This window comes from Rhinolophus sinicus, chromosome 3 (assembly GCF_057876585.1).
Source record: "Rhinolophus sinicus isolate RSI-liver-muscle chromosome 3, RSI-T2T, whole genome shotgun sequence".
Classification (NCBI taxonomy): domain Eukaryota; kingdom Metazoa; phylum Chordata; class Mammalia; order Chiroptera; family Rhinolophidae; genus Rhinolophus; species Rhinolophus sinicus.
This window is the reverse complement of record NC_142503.1, coordinates 131510765-131530556: the sequence shown is the minus strand read 5'-3', so window position 1 is coordinate 131530556 and position 19792 is coordinate 131510765. Positions and strand designations below refer to the sequence as shown.

Genomic DNA, 19792 nt, shown 5'->3' with positions numbered 1-19792 from the left:
AATTCCGAGTGGCTTTTGCTAGACATAGGGTCCTCTGATGAGGGAGGGGGTAATATCTTGGGAAATATTGAACACAAAGTATGTGGCTTTTGGAAGGAGCTATCTGTTCACGTAAGCTGGTGTCAAATGCCCTTCCTAGGGCACATTTCAGAGCAGTTGGGGATGTGTAAGTGAAATAAGGACGTCCACCTCTCCACAGGGTCCCTGCATTGGGAACCAGCAGAGCCTGGCTCACAGCAGGCTGTGGGACGCAGTGGTCGGCTTCCTCCACGTGTTTGCTAACATGCAGATGAAACTCTCGCAGGTACTGTGGCCTGTTCCCAATGAGCCGTTGGTGTGAAATGCTAAGTCACTCCCCACTCCTTGGTATTCCCATTGTGGATATGGCTGTCTGAAGAAATGACTGGAAAAACCATGCAGATTAGGTCTCATTTTTACAACCATGGGTCTAAATGGGAGACAGAAATGAATGCCCCCAGACAGGCTTTTGCATGGATGCAGCTACCTTCCTCGTGTCCTACCAACCTACCCTTTTCATAATTGCCTCAACATTTGCTTTTTATAATGCTAATCCCTTTTGCTGCCTTGTCAGTGCTTTGTCAGTTTATAACAATCTACCAGCCCTGTTTGATCTGTCAAGTGTCTGCCTATCGCTTTAATTTACGAATCCTTTCTCTCGTACCTTCGCTTCCCCTTCCCTCCCCATCTCTGCCCTTCCTTCTCACTCCCCATCTCTCTGGCAAGATGAATCAGAATCGCTCAGAGCATTTATTATGAACAAATAAATGTAGTGTATGTAGTAGTTGATTGCCTCTCTCCATGGCAACACGTGAGGGAGAGCTTCAGGATGTCTCAGGCTGATTAGAATAACATTTGCAGCATTAATTTAAATAATGTGTACCTAAAATTTTCAAGGCTGTCACATCTGCCTCCTCTCTTCTGGAATGTGCTATTTAACCCTTTCATTTTTCCCCTTTTGACTCTGGCCTTATGGGAGGAGAGAGTTCTTGGGAGGGCTGCTAATTGGGGGCGATACGTCAGCTGGCTGACTCTTGTGTCAGCCCAGCCTGGGCAGTCGTGCGGTGTAGAGGCTCCAGAGATGAGAGCCTGGTCCCGCCACCTCCTCACGGGTGACTTTCAGGAAGTCATTTCCCTTTTCTGGTTTTTTGTTTCATCATCTGTGAAATATTGGGACTCAGAATAGATGATCTCTGAGGTCTCTTCCAGCTTTAATATTCTATACTTCTACTTTGTGTATAGCTATGACACACACCAAAGGTGGGTGAAACCCCTCTGAAATGTAAAGGGTTAGACAAACAACTATGTCTTTGTGAGGGAATCTGTAAAAGAAGTGTGGTCCAGATGCATTTTGTAATCCACCTTCAGATTGCCCACCTCGGATCTTCCAAGGATTGTCTGCCTTCTGTGACGGAGGGTCTAAATACAGTGCTAACTTGGCAATGCCCTGTCTGCAAGGCTGAAATTAAAACCAAACAGACTAGTATCAAAACCACCCAGAGGTATAGCCTCAATTTTATACCATTTTCAGGGACCAGTGGCACCCAGATCACCACCAGCTAGAATCAGGAGAACCTAAATTAATCCAGAACCTAAATTAATCCATTAGAAAAAAAAGGAGAACCCACTTGGTGATTATAATCTTGATACCTTAATTGGATTGCAATAGTATTCCCCAAAAGCTCACTTGTATTGCTCTGGTATAAAAGATAACATAAGCTATTAGTGATACCTATAGGCTCTTTGGTGGATTGGGTTGTTCAGTAGTTTTGGACAACAAGTGTTATATCTGCCACATTGTGCTAATAAAAAGGAAAAATGTAAAGGAGAGCTGTTGGCCGAACCCTGCTACAGTGAGCCTCCCAATGCTGCAAACAGCGGATGGTACGACGTCCACATTCGCAATGAGAAGGGAGCTCATTCCCAAGATGACGCAGCCTTCACCTAACCTTTCCAGAGAAGGCTCTTCTTGCTCACTGCCCTGTACATCGCGAAGGGATCAGATAGCTCAGGGGTATCTCCTGTTTCTGTTCTAGGATTCCAGTCAGATCGAGCTGCTGAAGGAACTCTTGGATCTCCTTCAGGACATGGTGGTGATGCTTCTGTCCCTCCTGGAAGGTTGGGCTATTTGGTATAACTAGGCATTCACACAACTGTAATTGGTCCGAGCACTAACCGTACTAACCACACAGATTATCCTTCTGGCAGGTCATTGGTGATGCCATATGACATTGGTTAGAAAGCCAAATTTTCAGCAACAAAAAAATGAGTGAGGGGCACATGGTCTGATGGACAAAGCCTGAAACCAACTCATTTTATGTCAATAGGAAAGCCAGAATGAACTGGGGAAAACCTCCAAGCTTTGCTCTTCCCTATCCTCTCCCTCTCCCCATTGCTTTTCAGTACATCTGGCTGCCAGTGTGTATGCCAGCCATCTAGTTGGGCACCCTCCTAGGTCTAAGGGGATAAAAGGAGTACCACTTATCCCTACACGTCCCCAATAATCTGATAACAAAACCACTTCCCAGGCCCCAGGCTAGATAAAAGGCACTGGTGTAGCCGTCTCCTTCTTCCCTTTGTTTCTTTCCCCCTTGGCTCGTAGTGGTGTAGTCTTTATGGCCTGCTGCTCCCTCCTGCCCATTTCCAAATCATCACAGTCAGGAAAGAGCTGACTGATTTGGCATATAAGTCTTCTAAAAATAGCTACCTGACCAGTAACACAGTGGCTTGGGTTTATTGATGTATTTATATGTCTTTTTGAACCTGCCTCACAGGGAATGTGGTAAATGGAACTATTGGCAAGCAGATGGTTGACACACTGGTAGAGTCATCTACCAATGTAGAAATGATCTTGAAATTCTTTGACATGTTCTTGAAACTTAAAGACTTAACCAGCTCAGACACCTTCAAAGAATATGACCCAGATGGTAAAGGGATTATCTCCAAAAAAGAATTCCAGAAGGCCATGGAAGGGCAAAAACAGTACACACAGTCAGAGATTGACTTTCTCCTTTCGTGTGCAGAAGCTGATGAGAATGACATGTTTAACTACATTGATTTTGTAGACCGGTTCCATGAGCCGGCCAAGGACATAGGGTTTAACGTGGCAGTGTTACTGACAAATCTCTCCGAGCATATGCCTAATGATTCTCGCCTTAAGTGTCTGTTGGACCCAGCAGAAAGCGTGCTAAATTACTTCGAACCATACCTAGGTCGCATTGAGATTATGGGTGGGGCCAAGAAAATTGAGCGTGTTTATTTTGAGATCAGTGAATCCAGTCGAACCCAATGGGAAAAGCCCCAAGTGAAGGAATCTAAGCGACAGTTCATCTTTGATGTTGTCAATGAAGGTGGGGAGCAAGAAAAAATGGAACTGTTTGTGAACTTCTGTGAGGACACCATCTTTGAAATGCAGTTGGCGTCTCAGATCTCTGAGTCTGACTCAACCGACAGGCCAGAAGAGGAGGAGGAGGAAGATGAAGATTCTTCTTACACGTTGGAAATTGAGGGTGAAGAGGAAGATAATAAGTCTTTTGAGTCTGCCTCTGCGTTTGCCATGGCCTGTGCCTCAGTGAAGAGAAATGTTGCCAACTTTCTAAAGAGGGCGACTCTGAAGAACCTCAGGAAGCAATACAGGAAGGTGAAAAAGATGACTGTGAAGGAGCTGGTGAAGGTGTTACTCTCTTTCTTCTGGATGTTGTTCGTGGGGCTATTCCAATTGTTCTTCACCATCTTGGGAGGAATTTTTCAGATCCTCTGGAGCACGGTGTTTGGAGGGGGCCTGGTAGAAGGAGCAAAGAACATCAGGGTGACCAAAATCCTGGGGGACATGCCTGACCCAACCCAATTTGGTATCCATGATGATGCTATGGAGGCTGAGAGGGCAGAAGTGACTGAGCCAGGTGTCACCACTGAACTAGTGCACTTCATAAAGGGTGAGAAGGGAGATGCAGATATTATGTCAGATCTTTTTGGATTCCACGCAAAGAAAGAAGGTGGCTTAAAGCATGGGCCCGAAGTGGGTTTGGGTGACCTCTCGGAGATTATTGGCAAGGATGAACCCCCTACACTAGAGAGTACTGTACGGAAGAAAAGGAAAGCACAGGTAAGCAGAATTTGTTTCCGTCATCTTTTTTTATGCCCAGAAAAAAACTTGTCATTAGATCTTGCAATCAGTACTGACACCAATTCCCTAAGAGCCAACAGTGTATTAGACACCAGCTCTCCTATGATTACCCTGATCTTTTAATTCCAGCTTTGCCATGTCTGGAGAGAATGAGACTTAAATGGTTGTCTGTATGTAACTGCTGCGTGGTCTTTGGTTTACATTGTAGAGTTCAACCATGATGGTCTGTGATGCTCACCTTGCTTCCCCACTTTTGTTATAAGGTTAGTTCTCGTGGTAGACAAGTTCATTGAGTGAGCTGAAAGCATCGAAAACCAGGTATAGCGTAGGAGACTTTCCTTGTGAGACAATACTTCTACAGTGTCCCCAAAGGTCCAGATGATACCCTATGATTTTGCACAGCGTCCCAGTGAGTTTTATTGTGCTTGGGATATTTTCATTCTTGTGATGCACCCACTATGAAATTTGGACTTTGAGTCAGTCAACTACATTAAGGGAATGAGATAACAGTAATTTAGAGCCCTTTGGTTGTGGTTGTTGGTCAGCCCTCGGTGTTTTCCTCTCTTGCAGCATCCAACTCATAGCATCATTCTAGCATTAAAGAGAGTATGGAGAGAAGTGCCAAGAGATCAGAGCCCAAAGAAAACTTTTGTTCATTCATTACATTAATGTGTATTGACTAGTTAATATGTGCTAGTCACTGATTTGGGCTCTGAGAATACAGTGGTGAATGAGAAATGTGTTGTTCCTGTAATTTAGTGGAAAAGATAGACATTGGCTAAGTCAGTATAAGTGTGAAGAATGTTAGGAGGGAAAAATGCCAAGTGCTAAGGCAATGTACAGGAGAGAACTCTCACGTGGTTTGGAGAGTCAGGAAAGGAAGCATCAGAATCATAGGCATTCTTACAATATTAATTGATTTACTCTGTTTTGCTCCCTGATGTAGGGTATGGACAGAGTTTGACAAATAATAGGGACTCATTCAAGGCCTGCTACAAGCCAGGCTGTGTTCCTAGGATATGGGAATACAGTGGTTAACAGGAGAGACACTTTGCTTTAACAGAACTTAACTTCTAATGGAAGAAGACAAAAAATACATAAGATAATTACCACTTATGACAAATAAGTGAACAAGGACATGTGTTACAGAGTGAATGTGGGCCCCACCGTATATAAGGTGGTCCAGGAGGCCTCTGAAAAGGTGTCATCTGAACCAAGTCCTGAAGGATGGCAGACACGTGGAAAGCCAGGGCTGTCATTCTCCAGGCAGAGGATGGGGCTAGTGTGAAGGTCCTGGTGCAGGGGAGGATTTGGAAGTTCCCAAGAAAGGAAATGAGGTCCAAGTGTTGAGGTGTAGGAATTACCAAATCAAGTGGTACAAGAGGAGAAGGGAGTGAAAGGCCATGATCATGTAGGCTTTGTAGACCTTGGTAAGGAGCCTGAATTGAATTCCAAGTGCAGCGGTCATCAGCCAGAGGGACTGGGGTGGTGGTAAGAGGACTGAAGATGAGGCAGGTGTCCTGTCTGATGGGAGCAGGTTCTGGATTGGACCAGGTACGATCCGTGTCCCATCTCTCCCTGACCCTTGGGGCAGCAGGACCACTGCCAAGGGCCCTGAGTGTCCTAGCACAAGTTTTCACTCTGAGTTGAATCATAACGGGGCAGTGAGGTTTTCAAGTTAGAAATCTGTGTCTTGGCGTCTCTCCAGAGTGGCTTGATATGTAGCAGGACACTTAACGTCCCATGATCCTGAGAAAAGCAGAAGCATGAAGAGAGAAAGCCATTGGGATTTCTGACCAAGGAGATGAAAATGGCCAACAATGTGGCCCATCACCATGAACTCACTGATTTGAGGAAAACTTGACTGACTGTTATTTTTGTCTAGGCAGCAGAGATGAAAGCAGCTCATGAATCAGAAGGAAAAGTAGAACCTGAGAAGGCGGAGTAAGTTCTTGGTAGCTTTGTGTACTCAGAATCCTACAGTAGGCAGTTCTTGAGGGCACCCACTATTCTATTGCTATGGTAAATTAAAAACTTGATTTCTATTAATACAAGAAATAGATACTGTGCAAGCCCTGGATATATTTCCTTTAACACCAGCTGTCTAATAAACACATTCTATTAAACTTGTTAACTTTATATCCCCACTAGTAGGTCAGAATTTCACTCTCTGGTCAAACAAATTATCAAACACCCACATTTCACAGCTGCATATGTTGTTGATGATGATATTCAATACCTATTACATGCTGGGCCTTGTGCTAATACAATATCTCATTTAATTTCTACCACAAACTTAGAAGAACGGTGCTATTGCTAATTCGAATGAAGTCTTAAAAAATAAAGGACAACTTTTCTGAAGGGAAAACATTGTCCAGCTGAAGTTTAGAAGAAGACTACAAACTTATTTATTAACTGATGTACACCTATGACCGTGGCCATCAAAGTGGACACCACTCCTTAAATACAAAGTTGACATCCAGGCGCTGTGGGGTGATAAAGACCTGAGGGTCCCGCCCCTGGGGGAGGAATTACAAGATTTCCCTTTAATTCAGTCTCCCTCTCTGGACCAGGCCTCCCTCTGCCCTCCGTGCTGAGTGGGTTTCTTGTTCCTGCAGCGTGGAAGATGGAGAGAAGGAGGATAGAGCCAGAGAAGAAGAGCAAGCCAAGGCCCTGTGGGCGGAAGTGACCAAAAAGAAGAAGCAACGGCGTGGCCAGAAAGTTGAGAAGCCCGAAGCCTTCACAGCCAATTTCTTTAAAGGGCTGGAAATCTATCAGACCAAGTTACTGGTAAGTACTTCATCCTGGCCCCGGGCAGACCTCAGCAAAGTGGCCACTGATTTTGTTTCACCATGTGGTTAGCTAAGCTTCCTCACATTCTCATTCTTCCTTTTCCTCTCCTGGTTTATCTGCCTGTTCCTATTGTGTTGGAGGAAAAGAAAAAGAGCATCACCTGGAAAAGGCCACACGCTCCAGCTCTCTGACCTGTGCTCTCTCCAAGAGAGTGGGAACTCCTCTTTCTAGCTGGTCCTGTCTGTTATGTGGGGACTTAGCCGATCCCAGTCCAAAGTTCAGAAGTAGTGGATCATTTGGCATGCAGAACGAATATGCCTGTGTGAGGTTATGTTCTCACACTAGTCCTCTAAGGCTTTGTCACCCACATGTAATGAGCCCTCAGCACCGCTTGTGATGATGTGTCTCTGACAAACTGCCCACTGAGATACCGGTGCTGATGGCCCAGACATCACCTTCCCGAGCACCACTGCTGAGAGCCCCCTACACAGAGAGATTGAGAGCTTTCTCCAAGAGCTCCCATTCCTGGCCTCAAGTGCTGACTTTTCCAGGAAAATGGCAGTGAGGATGGGAATGGTGCTCCCTGAGAGGGGAGAGGCAGAGGTTCTGGGGCTGTGACTTACAAAGGGACATGGACTCTGGGCCACACAGGCTGGCTGCATGCAGGGTGGGATCTGCAGGGATCTTTTGTGAGCCTAGATCACTCAGAATTTCCAAATAGACTACTTTCTGCGTGGAGTCACACACACACACACACACCACCACCGCTACCACCATTTCTGGTTCCTCCCCAAAATGAGTCACAGGAAGGCCAGGATTATCCTAGAAGAGGTTACCAAAGAGTGGGAACTAGTCCTGTGTGAACTTCTAAGCAGAAGAGATCTATGTGAGAGAGGGAAGTTCTTGCCCTTGCAAAGCTCTTCCACTTCTGTCTGTCCTTTCCTTTTCAGCACTACCTGGCCAGGAATTTCTACAACCTGAGGTTCCTTGCTCTGTTTGTAGCCTTCGCTATCAACTTCATCCTGCTCTTTTACAAGGTGATACTTCAGACATTATTTGCTAAATATACTATATACTTAAAAAAAGATTTATAATAGAAATTAGAGCAAAAATTCTGGTATCTAAAGAAATTTCTAAGAAGCTGGCTTCTGAAAAGGACACTGTCTTTAGCAATGGGAAGAATAGACCTCTTGCAAGGCAAGCCAACTGAGGCACAATTTCAATAGTTCAGGCTTGTTCTATTCCTGACTTAATAAATTCTACAAATATTTGTTGGGCACCTACTATGTTCTAGACCCTATATGAGGAACTGTAAGGTATTCCAAAATGTGTAATAAATACAGTTCTTTCCTTGAGGAATAACAGAGGGTCATCATAGTTGGCCCATATGTTAGAATGATTACTAAGGAAGAATTAACAGGAGTTGGTTTCTGGATATGGGAAAAGAGACTAATCAAGATAAAGATTTTGAGCATTGGTAAGTGGGTCTTGTATACTGTAGACACACGTGGAATGAAGGAATGATAGGTCCTGGATTCTTGACATAGACTTTAGTCTCTCTGGCCTCCCTCCCTTCCTATTTAAAACCAGCAATATGATTTGTATAAAGCATGCTTTTACCCACATCAAACTTCCCCTCGATGAACCAATGGCTCTTGCCTGTAGAAGAAACACAGAAGTCTGCAGGAGGGTGTGACAAGACTTGGTTTTGCACATGTTGAAGTTGAAGTGAGTGCCGGCAGCATCCAGGTGGAGATACCCAGCAGAGAGGGAGAGCTGCAGATGAAAGCCTCCCAGGTGTAGACTTGGGAGTCACCCATGTGAGAATGGCAGTTGAAGCCATGAAGGTTAATGGCATCTCAGAAAGGAAAATGTTCGGTGCGTGCGTGAACCTGTGCGTGTGCACATTTGTGCCCTAACCTCCTCCCAGGCCACGGCATTTCAGAAATGACCTCCTGAGGCACAGAGCTCATAGCACATGGAGTATAACTTCCCTAATTTTTAATTTTTTTTGCTTTTTCTCAAGAGCTAGGTTTTGTCTCTTAAAATTTTTGTTTCCAATTACTAGAGATACTGGGGGCTCCTAGGAATAAGTTACCCACAAAGCCTCATTCACTCAGCAAGTGACGCTGAGTCACCACTGTTTGCACAGCATTAACTAGCAATATAAAGTGTGTGGGGAAAGCCCAGTGGCAGAAGCTCTTTCTGACGTTAATAAGAGAGTGTGTGTCTTGGGCCAGGTCACTGAAGACCCTTTAGAAGAGGAGACAGAGGACGTTGCAAACCTGTGGCAGTCCTTTAATGACGAGGAAGAGGAAGAAGCAGTGGTGTTCTTTGTCCTGCAGGAGAGCACTGGGTACATGGCCCCGACGCTGCGGGCGCTGGTCATTATCCACACCGTCATCTCCTTCGTCTGTGTGGTGGGCTATTACTGCCTGAAGGTGAGTCGCTGGCCACTCTGCATCTAACCTGACTCCTTGGGAAGAAGCTCCATTTTTGAGCCCAGCCAGCCCTTTGTTCGCTGAATCTTTGCTGACAGACTAAGGTCCGTGGAGCAGCGGCATCACGTAGGAGCCGGTTAGACCTGTAGAACCCTGGGCCCTACCCCAGGCCTTGCAAATCTGAGTCTACAATTTAACACGGCCCCAGGGATCTGTATTCACACACTAGTCCCGTTTTAGGCACCGCATCCTGAACTTCATAGAATCAGTCATTGGGCCGAGGCCCACATCGCGATGGTGATGAGAGGTTCTTCTGGTCTTCCAAATTATGTTGGAATTTTTATAAAAATGCTTTCCACCTTTCAAAACTGATTCGATGTTAATGATTCGAGATATCAGAAGAAAACTTATTGATGAGTTACTGTTTCAAAGTTACCTGTTGGTGCGTAACAAATCACCCCAAAACTTAGTGGCTTAAAATGACAATGTTATTTCTGATTCTGTGGGCTGGCTGGGCACGTTTGAGCAGTTCCTCTCTCCGTGTGAGGGTGGCTGCACCAGCAATCATCCGGGAGCTCAGCTGGGCCAGGATGCCCACAGTGACACACACTCGTGCCTGGCCTGGTGGTGACGGAATGGCTGGCAGGATGGGCTCAGCCGGGGCAGAGGGGCCTTTACATGTAGACTCAGGCCATCGGCCTTTGCATGTGGCTTCTCCATGTTCTCTCTCCAGCGAGGTAACTGGACTTCTTGCACATGGAGCACAACAGTGAAAGCTGCTAAGCCCTTCTTAAGGCGTAGGCCAGAACTGGCACAGTGCCATTTCTACTGCATTCTGTTGGTTTAGGCAAGTCGTAGGGCCAACCCACATCCATTGTTGCACAGGGAGTGAGGAGGGTGACACAGGACATGCTTGCCAGGAGACCCTGTTTATCAGGGCCATCGTCAGACACCACTGACAGTCATGCAGGCTCCAGTCGTTCTGTTTTTGGTGTGCTAAGTCCAGTTCTTTTTCTACTATACCTTTTTTTTTTTTTTTGTCATTACCTTTTTTCTTACTTACATCTCTTTAGTAGGAAGTCTCCTTGGCTGTTCACCAAGCCGTCTTCTCCTGGGGAAGAGTCCAGGAAATATCTTCCTACACTTGTGGCCCTCACTTCTCCCAGTGAACTGTGGTATCACGTGGGAAATCCAGTTACCCTGCTGGAGGAAACACATGTCCTAAACCACACTGAGGACCCCACTGTCACGATAGAACCACGGACATGGAGCCGGAGACCTGGGTTGGACTCACAGCTCTGCCACTTAACCTTGCCATTCCTCTGCTTCCTCATCTGTACAAATGAGTATTATCATAACACCACCAACCCCTAACAGTTGCTGGGAGTATTAAATGCATTACCACATGTACAAGTACTCAGAACACGAGACATAGTAACACTAGAGTGCGTTGGCTTCTGTTCCTTAGGTCAGCATCATAGAATTCATCTTGTTGGATGGGGTGCAGGTATACCGCTGACGTCGAGAAAGGGAAAGAGAAACACTAGCGGATAAAAATGTACCAGTCCTACTTACAAGGCTATACACACTCCTACAAGATTGAAGGGGAATGCTTTGAATCCCAGAGATCAGTACTGCTCTCCAGTTTGATATTATTATTGTTATTGAGTAATTTCAAAATACAGCACAAGTTAGCATAGCTTTGTCTTTGCTTCCCCTCCCACATCATCCAATAACGGCCACCAATCATGGACCCTCACGGTGTGCAATGCCTGCTGTTAGCCTTTGCCACCTTCCCGTCGTTCGTCTTTTACTTCCTCAGTGTTGTTTCCTTGGTTTAAAAAGAGCAAGGGGCAACTCTTTTCAAATCATGATCAAATGTTGTCTTTTTGTCTTGGAAATAAAGGGGCAGTGTGGGGCATATGGATATATATCATGAGTTTTGAGAAACAGTCATTGGAAGAAACAGTTTGGAGACGAAGGTTCTAACCAGTGGCTTCCCAGCTGAATGAGATGCTCTGGTTCTGTCTGAGTTAAGCTTTTCTGGCGAGAGGAGCTCTGGCCATTCTTCTGGGATTTCAATAGTATCCTCTGACCTCACTAACTCTGTCCCGTATTTAAAGTGTGTCCGTGTGTGTGTGTGTGTGTGTGTGTGTGTGTGTGTGTGTGTCTGGTGATAGTTGGGGCAAGTGGATTTTTTCCCCATCCTTTTCTGGGTACCTCTTTGGCAGTAGGTTGTTACAGCCATGCCACCACATCTAGTCTAAAATCAGACATAGAACAGGGAGTGATAGTTGAGGACAAATAAGTGTACTTCTACCTGGCAGAAATTCTGGACAAGAATCTCAAAAAGACCACCTCAATACTGAAAGACTGTGAACAGAGCCCAGTGAGTCCCCGCATTCTTCCTACCAAACCATGTTTCATTAACCAAACGTCAAAGCCCTGAGTGACTATGACCCCAGCCATTGAGACGGTTCAAACATTTCATGGTATTCCTGTGGCTGACCAATCAATACTAGAATAGTTTATTGTCATTTCTGAGTTTAACACCAGCCTAGGAGTCATAGGAGACCTAACACATTTGGCCAAGGGACTCATCTAAATATAGACTTCTCACGAGGATGGGTCAAGCAGTCCAGTTTGCATTCATAACAGCTGTTTAACCCAAACCTTAAAGGGTGGCTCAAATCAGATCAACTTTAGAGACGGAGGTGTATTAGCTAAAGGAGTGAGAAGTGATTTATTTGACTTTGGGCCCACAATTAGGTACTCTAAGAATCCTACCTCAAAGATACTGCTGCCCTGAAGGTGGAAGGCCGATTTCTAAGAAATGCTTGGGAAAAGGTGCTTTCATTAGAAAGCCTTCTCTGAGTAACCAGTGTCTCCCTACTCCTAGGTCCCTTTGGTGGTATTCAAAAGGGAAAAAGAAATTGCCAGGAAGCTGGAGTTTGATGGCCTGTATATCACCGAACAGCCGTCTGAAGATGACATCAAGGGGCAGTGGGACCGCCTGGTAATCAACACACCGTAAGCATCGTCTGCAGTAATAGAAGGATGAGAATAGCGCCTCCTACAGGCTGGGAATATTGATGCTTGGCCCAGTGCCTGGCACATGGTAGACATCAAGCTCTTAGTCATCCCCTTTCCGTATTTCAAAAACGGCCATTACCCTTAGCAAAAGTGTATTCTAACGCTGGTGTATTCACAATGGTGAAAATGCGAGTAGCGAGACAAATTGATTTTCTGAAAGAAAAGAAATAGGGCTAGATAGGTAAACAAAGGTGACCGCATTGAAACTCTTAGCTGTGCCAATTAAAATAGGCACGTCTGGAAATAAGAATCCTGACCCTTGGGGGAAGAAAATTGCTCCTTCTCCAAAGGTGGTCGGTCAGGCAAACAGAGAGGCCGCTCTACAAAAGCTCAACAAAGCTTTTCAAAAATAGTCTCTAGAAAGGGAAGACTCTATCATCAGGGGTAAAAAGTGAGCATGCAAGTGAAAAGCCTGTCTCTACCAAACTCTTCAAATAAGGAAAACTACTGAGCCTTGTTTCTGACCCTTTGTCATTAGAGTACATAAATTTGGGGGATATTATTAAATAATTTCGTTCTTTGATCAACTTTCTGCAATTATCAGTAATGCTTGTGTCTGTGGCACAAGGTGACAGAGCCTAACAATCCCATTAAAAAGGCAGTTGTTTCCAGAAATTTATCCTAAGGAGGTAATGAGACAAGAACACTAAAATGTCCCAACAAGGATATTTACTAAAATTTTTTATTTGAACTGGCTTAAATGTCCATGCATAGGAAAATGCATAAATAAATAGCTGTTTAAAAAAGTTTTAATAAATGAACTTTTCATTTTTTTCACAGTAATGACATCATAGTACACGTAGTACTTTATAACCTGTTGTTTTCTGTTAACTACATATCACGGAGAGCTTTCTTTTTCAATATTATTTTTGTATTGTTAAATATATATATAGAAGATTTAAAATGTACACATATATTTTAAAGTATAATAATAAAACGAACTACAAAAATTAAACAATGGAACATCGCTGAAAGCTTCAAAGTCCCAGGTGTCATCCTCCTTGGTCCGATCTCCTCAACCCCCAGCCACCTACTCTCCTGATTTCAGAGATGTTCATTCTTTTGCTTTAGTTTATAGTTTTACCGCTTAGGTATGTGTCCCTAGATACTGTTTCGACTATTTTTATATAAATGGAATTATATGTATTGTACTTTCATTTGAAGCGTTTATTCAACACTATGTTTGAGAATTCACCTATGTTGATTTGTGTAGCCATGATTTTGTCATTTTCAAAACTGAATTGTTTCCAAACATTTTCAAAACTCATTATATGAGTCTATTATGGTGTATTTATCCATTTTCCTGACAATGGATATTTCAAGTGTTTTCAGTTTCTGGCTACTGAAAAACAGTGCTACGATGAGCATTTTTATAACTCATGCACACTTAACAGAGTTTATCTAGAGTAGAAACCCAGGAGAAAAACTTGCTGAATGGTAGGATATGCCTCTGTCTGTCGCACTCTGCCTTCCAGCCAGCACTGTGTGAGCGTCCCTGTCAGCACTTGCTGTCGTCAGTTAGGTCTGCTAGTCTGCTAGGTGTAGATGCGGTGGCATCTCATTGTACATTTCCCTGATTTCTAAAAAGGCTGAGCATCTTATGTTATTTTTCTTGACCATTCGTATATAGGGTATCATTTATTTATGCATTTCCCTGCTGAAGTTCCTTTTGTCTACCCCCTACAACTTTAAGGAATATTACCAAGTAAAAAGATGGTCTCTACCTCTAAGGAGCTTCCAGCCCTAGTCAAGGGACAAAAACACTCAGACCAAAGTAAGATCAGCTGCAAAAGGGGTCTTGCCCAGAGCCTCTGGTCAGTGGCCTCCACCACTTATGGATTTTCCACCTACCACAAAATGTGACCAAGGCTGAGTTGTATGTAATGGACCGTTTGTATAAAGGATTTGAGAGAAAGGAGATGTCAGTGTGGACCAAGGAAGCCTGGCTTGATTTTTATTTGTTTTGTTTATTTTAGATACTAAATGGAATACATGAAAAAAAGCAAGTAGCAAAGAAGAAGAAAATAAAAATAATTATGTCCATCCCCCAGAGATAAAATCTACTAGCAGTTTACTCTATAAAGCCAGCTTTTGTTCTTGCTTTTAAGTGGCGTTTAGATGTTTAAGACAAAGAAACTGCTTTAATTATAAAAAACATTTTTTTTTTTAAAGATTGACACTCTGTTGGGGAGGGATGGCCTTTGCTAAGGGTTATTCTTTTGAGAGGTTCATGAATAGAGGGAGGCCCCCACTTCCCTCACCACCAACTTGGGAAGTTTCTAAAATAGGGGACTGTGTGTTTCAGATCCAACAAGAATACCTCCAATAAAGGAAAACGGAAGTGAGAATGCATGTACCAAGGGCCAGAGGCTCCTTGGCTGCAATCCAGCCTCACAAGGACCCCTCCCAGGAAGGGTCGATCATTCTGGAGAGGAGCAAAATATTTTCAATGGTTTTTGCTAGTATACCTGGAAGTGACAGTTCTTTCTTGACTTTAACAATAGGAAACTACTCGCAATGGAGCTGGTAAAAGCTATAATACCAGGCAGAAGAAAGAAGTTCCCTCTGTGGGAGGGTGGGTTAAGGAGGTAATGATATAGGGAAGCACCTCCAAAGGAGACAGGGATGTAATTCCCTGAGGAAATCAGGCCCCACAGGAGTTGTATGGGGATGGAGAATTGGTGGAAGAGCACTCCGGTTAAGAAAAACCCTGTAGCAATTAAAGGTGATTCCCAGACTGGAAACTTCATAGAGTTAGGGACCTTGTCTACACATTGTACCCCTGTGTCCCCAACACCTACCCCAGTTACTGACACAAACGAGGTCCTCAGTGAATGAAGGTTAAATGCATGCATTTCCTACAGGGTTCTGTTTCTAGCTACACTGGGATCAGTAGACAGGTCTTCTGTCTAATCCTGTCATCACAATTCCTGGCTCTTCACCATAATTTTGAGGTAGAAAATGCAGCGTGGCTTTCCAAGAGTTTCAGAAGTCAGTACAAAGTAGTGAAACTTTAAATCAGTTAGTCCTGTGGTGACTCTGAACTTGAAACAAGTCTTGTCTTCAATGAGCCAGGACAAAAACCAAAGGGATCGCACACAGATCCAGACACTCAAACTGCAACGTTTCTTGATGTCTTGCCTTGATGCTAAGATCCTTGCTTTTTCATTTTCTTTTTCAGATCTTTTCCTAACAACTACTGGGACAAGTTTGTAAAGAGAAAGGTATGCCCTGGCAGCGGGAGTCAGTTCCATCACCACCAAAGAAATGTAATAGATTTTTTTTTAAGTTTTCCGTATACAAACATGAATAAGTTTGATGTTACTGTTATGATGGACTCTCGAGAACAGTAAGTCACAGGAGGGGTTTTATGTGAACACGTGTAGGTTTTTGGCTTCCTTCCTATACTCATCCGCCTTACACAGCTTAACACAATCATTGTTTTCTGCATACCAGGCTTTTTCTCGCCTCTGAAAAGCTATCAGCCTGAAAAGCAGTTTATCATTCCCTTTATCATTTGTTTTCTTTGGGGGTTCTTTTTTTTCTCTTTATTTTCATGTTGCATTTTGAGTCATGACTTGATCAGCCCCTTGGCAGAGCCCAGAGGGTAGCAAAGCTCTGAGGACACTGGGGCTACTGAAAACGAGGACGGCGACGTGTGGCCCAAGCTCACCCTGTCATCCTCTCTGCTTTAGGTGATTAACAAGTATGGAGATCTGTACGGAGCGGAACGCATTGCTGAACTCCTGGGTTTGGACAAAAACGCCCTTGACTTTAGCCCAGTCGAAGAGACCAAAGCAGAGGCGGCTTCTCTGGTGTCATGGTACAGAGCTTAGGAGTTAAAATCCCAAATCTGGCAAAAGTAGATCCTTTGATTTTCCAGCCCTTATAAATGTGCTTAGAGGGGGGAAGTTTCAGTCATATTCTTTGATTTCCCAGGCTCGGGTCTGACTTAGGTATTTCTTCTAGGGTCTAACATATTGGGAGGGCAGCACTGCTTTAAAAAATTTAAGGACCTATCAGCTTTTAGGCCTGATAGAGCTGAAAGAGAAAGACTAATTAAAATTTCAGAGTGTGTGATTCAACCATTCTGTCTCATGAGAAACACAGGCATACAACTTGGTAACGTTCAGAGCTATATTTAGATTATTAAACCTGAGAGCAGAAAGACAAACTTAATTTCCACCCCCCTTTATTAAACACGTAACTAAATCCTGGTATTTATGTTTTTAAATTATTTGTCCCCCTTTAGGCTAAGTTCCATCGACATGAAGTACCATATCTGGAAGCTGGGAGTGGTTTTTACTGACAATGTAAGTATGGCATCTAAAAAAAAAAAAATTCTGTGTCCTGGGTTCAGGGATGTCATTCAATGCCACAGGGAAGCAAGCGAGGGAAGACACCCAGAGAGGTTCAGGGAATACTTCAAAGCCAGCGTGAATGGTGCTGGGGACACATCTCTCTTGTGCAGTCGTGTAAGACAGATGGGGTTTCACTTGGCAATTCTTAGGCCCGTTCACAGCACCTAAACACCCGAGTCCTCATCTGTCCCCAAAGATGAGAAGCAGTGTTCAGGGAGCACCTCAGGAGGCCCCCGTGCCTGAAGAGCTGCTCCCATCCTTCTGTTTCCACAGTCCTTCCTCTACCTTGCCTGGTACACAACCATGTCGATCCTGGGTCACTACAACAACTTCTTCTTCGCTGCTCATCTGCTGGATATCGCCATGGGCTTCAAGACGCTGCGGACTATTCTGTCCTCTGTAACTCACAACGGCAAACAGGTACTGGGGATCACATTAGTGCAGATATGGATAGGAAAGTAGCCACCAACACAGGAAGGACAACTAATGTATGACAGGAAGGTATGTGTCATAGTGTAAAATACCCCTTTCTTGGCCAAACACTTGAACTGATAGTGATTGTTTTAATAAAACTGCAGCCAATTAAAAAGAAAATTATAGCCGTCATTTAAGAGGCATAAGACCTTGATCCAGCCACCCCTAACATTTAGATCAGCCAGGGAAGAGGAGGAAAGGAGGAGGTGATGGACATGTCAGATCACTTTGGAGACCGTCTGTAGATCAACCCCTTCCTCCATGGATCTAATACACTCATTGGGGGTGAGCTAGTGGTCATATGTAGCTAGAAACCTCCCCAGGTGCTTCTCATATATGCTTCCCACTAGCAACCAATGATTTAGACATGTACACACACACGCACACACTATATATGTGTGTAGATATATATGTATATGTGTCTATATACAGAAAGTTGGCAAGTTGACATATAGTTGTACATCTATATACAGATATAAGTGAAAATATATATCTATATAGCCAGCGCTATATTCAGTCTCATCAATATCCAGTCCATCTTCTACAGTATTGTTAGGGTACATCCCTTGATTAAAATCCTCTAATGGCTCCTTCTGTCAACACATGCAAACCCCTTAGCATTTCATTCCACATTAAGTGCAATTCCACGAATGAGATATGTTCCCTCACATCTCTAAAATTTGCATAGGAGAGGGAGAAAAGAAGTGAAAATGTGCCCAGCTTGGTACAGCTATTATGGAAAAGTGTGGAGGTTCCTCACAAAATTAAATATAGAACTACCATATGATCCAGAAATCCCACTTCCGGGAATGAAATCAGCACGTTGAAGAAATATATCTACACTCCCATGTTCCCTGCAGCATTATTCACAATAGCCAAGATATGGAAACAACCTAAGTGTCCATCAATGGAAGAACTTATAAAGAAAATGTGATATATATATATATATATATGATAGAATATCGCTCAGCCATAAAAAGGAAATCCTGCCATTTGTAACCACATGGATGGACCTTGAGGACATTATGCTAAGTGAAATAAGCCAGACACAGAAAGACAGATACTGTGTGATCTCACTTACATGTGGAATCTAAAAAAGTTTAACTCAGAACCATAGAATTGTAGTTGCCAGGGATGGAGGGTGGGGGAAACGGGGAGTGTTGGTCAGGGTACAAACTTTCACTTATAAGATGAATAAATTCTGGGGATCTAATGCAAAGCATGGTGATTATAGTTAAAAATACTGTATCATATACTTAAGATCTACTCTCTTAGCACTTTCAGGTGTTCTCACCACACACAGAAAAGAACGGTAACTGTATGAGGTGATGGACATGTTAGTTAACTTGACTTCACTCATCATATTAGTGTATACGTATATTAAATCGGCAGGTTGTACGCCTTAAAAAATACATGAAGATTCCAAGTAGAAGAAAAATCAAGCTAACATTTAATTGTTCTAAAGTGAAAGGTGCTAGAACATCAGGTTTATTTCTCCTAGGCTTCTGGTAGTAGCAGCAGTCAGTGGTGCTTGTTTTGGTTCGTGGTAAAAATAGAGGAAAGCGAGCGACAGAAATTTGCTGTTACATGTAAGGCACTGACGTATGGGGAGGTAATAACAGAACTTGTGACACAGATGTTTGCTTAGAGTGTTAACGCTTCCTCACGGGTTCCTAGGAGAAAGGGTGCTGTGTATTTTTACATGCGTGTCTTGGAAAGTTTTATCCTCTGAAGGTGATGTCTCCCAAAGTGTGATCTGTGGAAGGCCAGTCCTATACTGTTCTTGGAGAATTATTTTCTTCCCCTTAACTCATATTGAAACTTCCGTTTTTATTGATTTGGCTTAAAGGCATTATACAAAATTGTACCTTAAATGGAAAGTTTAAACAATGACATTTTTCTATGGCCTTGCTGAATGAACTCTGGAAAGATTATAAAAGAAATGTGCCCAGCTCGTGCCAGGTACTGTGACAAGCTCACCACTACTTTGTAAGGTAGCTGTTATGCTCATCTGACAGATGAGAACAGAGGCTCAGAAGGGCTGTTTCACCCAAGAACATACAACTGCTAAATGGCAGAAATAGCCCATTTCTTCCTTGGTGCAAAGGTTCTGTTTTTCTAAAACCAGCTGGTTCTGTGAGGTCTGCCATCTGAGGTTAGGTAAGGTCCTATTCATCGTTCAGGAAGCCGCTGAATCTGCCTCTTCTGCTACTTACCTTAGCACTCATACCCACCCGCTTATGTGTAGCATCTTGAAGGCAGAGTTTTTCCAAAACTTTTTTTTTTAATTGGGGAATATTGGGGAACAGTGTGTTTTTCCAGGACATATCCGCTCCATGTCAAGTCGTTGTTTTCAATTTAGTTATAGAGGGTGCAGCTCACTGGTCCATGTGGGACTTGAACCTGCCACTGAGCCAACCGGCCACCCACCGGTGGCTAAGCTCCAAGCTCAAACCATTGTTTTCAATCTAGCTGTGCAGGGCACA

At 43.7% G+C, this 19792-nt stretch overlaps 1 protein-coding gene across 10 annotated transcripts in view; it reads left to right on the top strand.

The window, feature by feature from the left end:
• Nucleotides 1-19792, top strand: part of RYR3 (ryanodine receptor 3) — a 481902-nt gene that overhangs the window by 453184 nt on the left and 8926 nt on the right. For 8 of the 10 annotated variants that reach the window (XM_088797123.1, XM_088797126.1, XM_088797122.1 and 5 more), the window contains 12 exons: nt 200-304; nt 2055-2136; nt 2793-4123; nt 6030-6088; nt 6763-6934; nt 7888-7974; nt 9178-9378; nt 12278-12408; nt 15653-15695; nt 16167-16294; nt 16724-16784; nt 17106-17252. In XM_088797123.1, the coding sequence (XP_088653249.1) occupies nt 200-304; nt 2055-2136; nt 2793-4123; nt 6030-6088; nt 6763-6934; nt 7888-7974; nt 9178-9378; nt 12278-12408; nt 15653-15695; nt 16167-16294; nt 16724-16784; nt 17106-17252 (2547 nt within the window). Of the gene's footprint in view, nt 1-199; nt 305-2054; nt 2150-2792; nt 4124-6029; nt 6089-6762; nt 6935-7887; nt 7975-9177; nt 9379-12277; nt 12409-15652; nt 15696-16166; nt 16295-16723; nt 16785-17105; nt 17253-19792 lie in introns of those variants that run through there. The other 2 variants (XM_088797127.1, XM_088797129.1) reach the window with 2 other exon arrangements.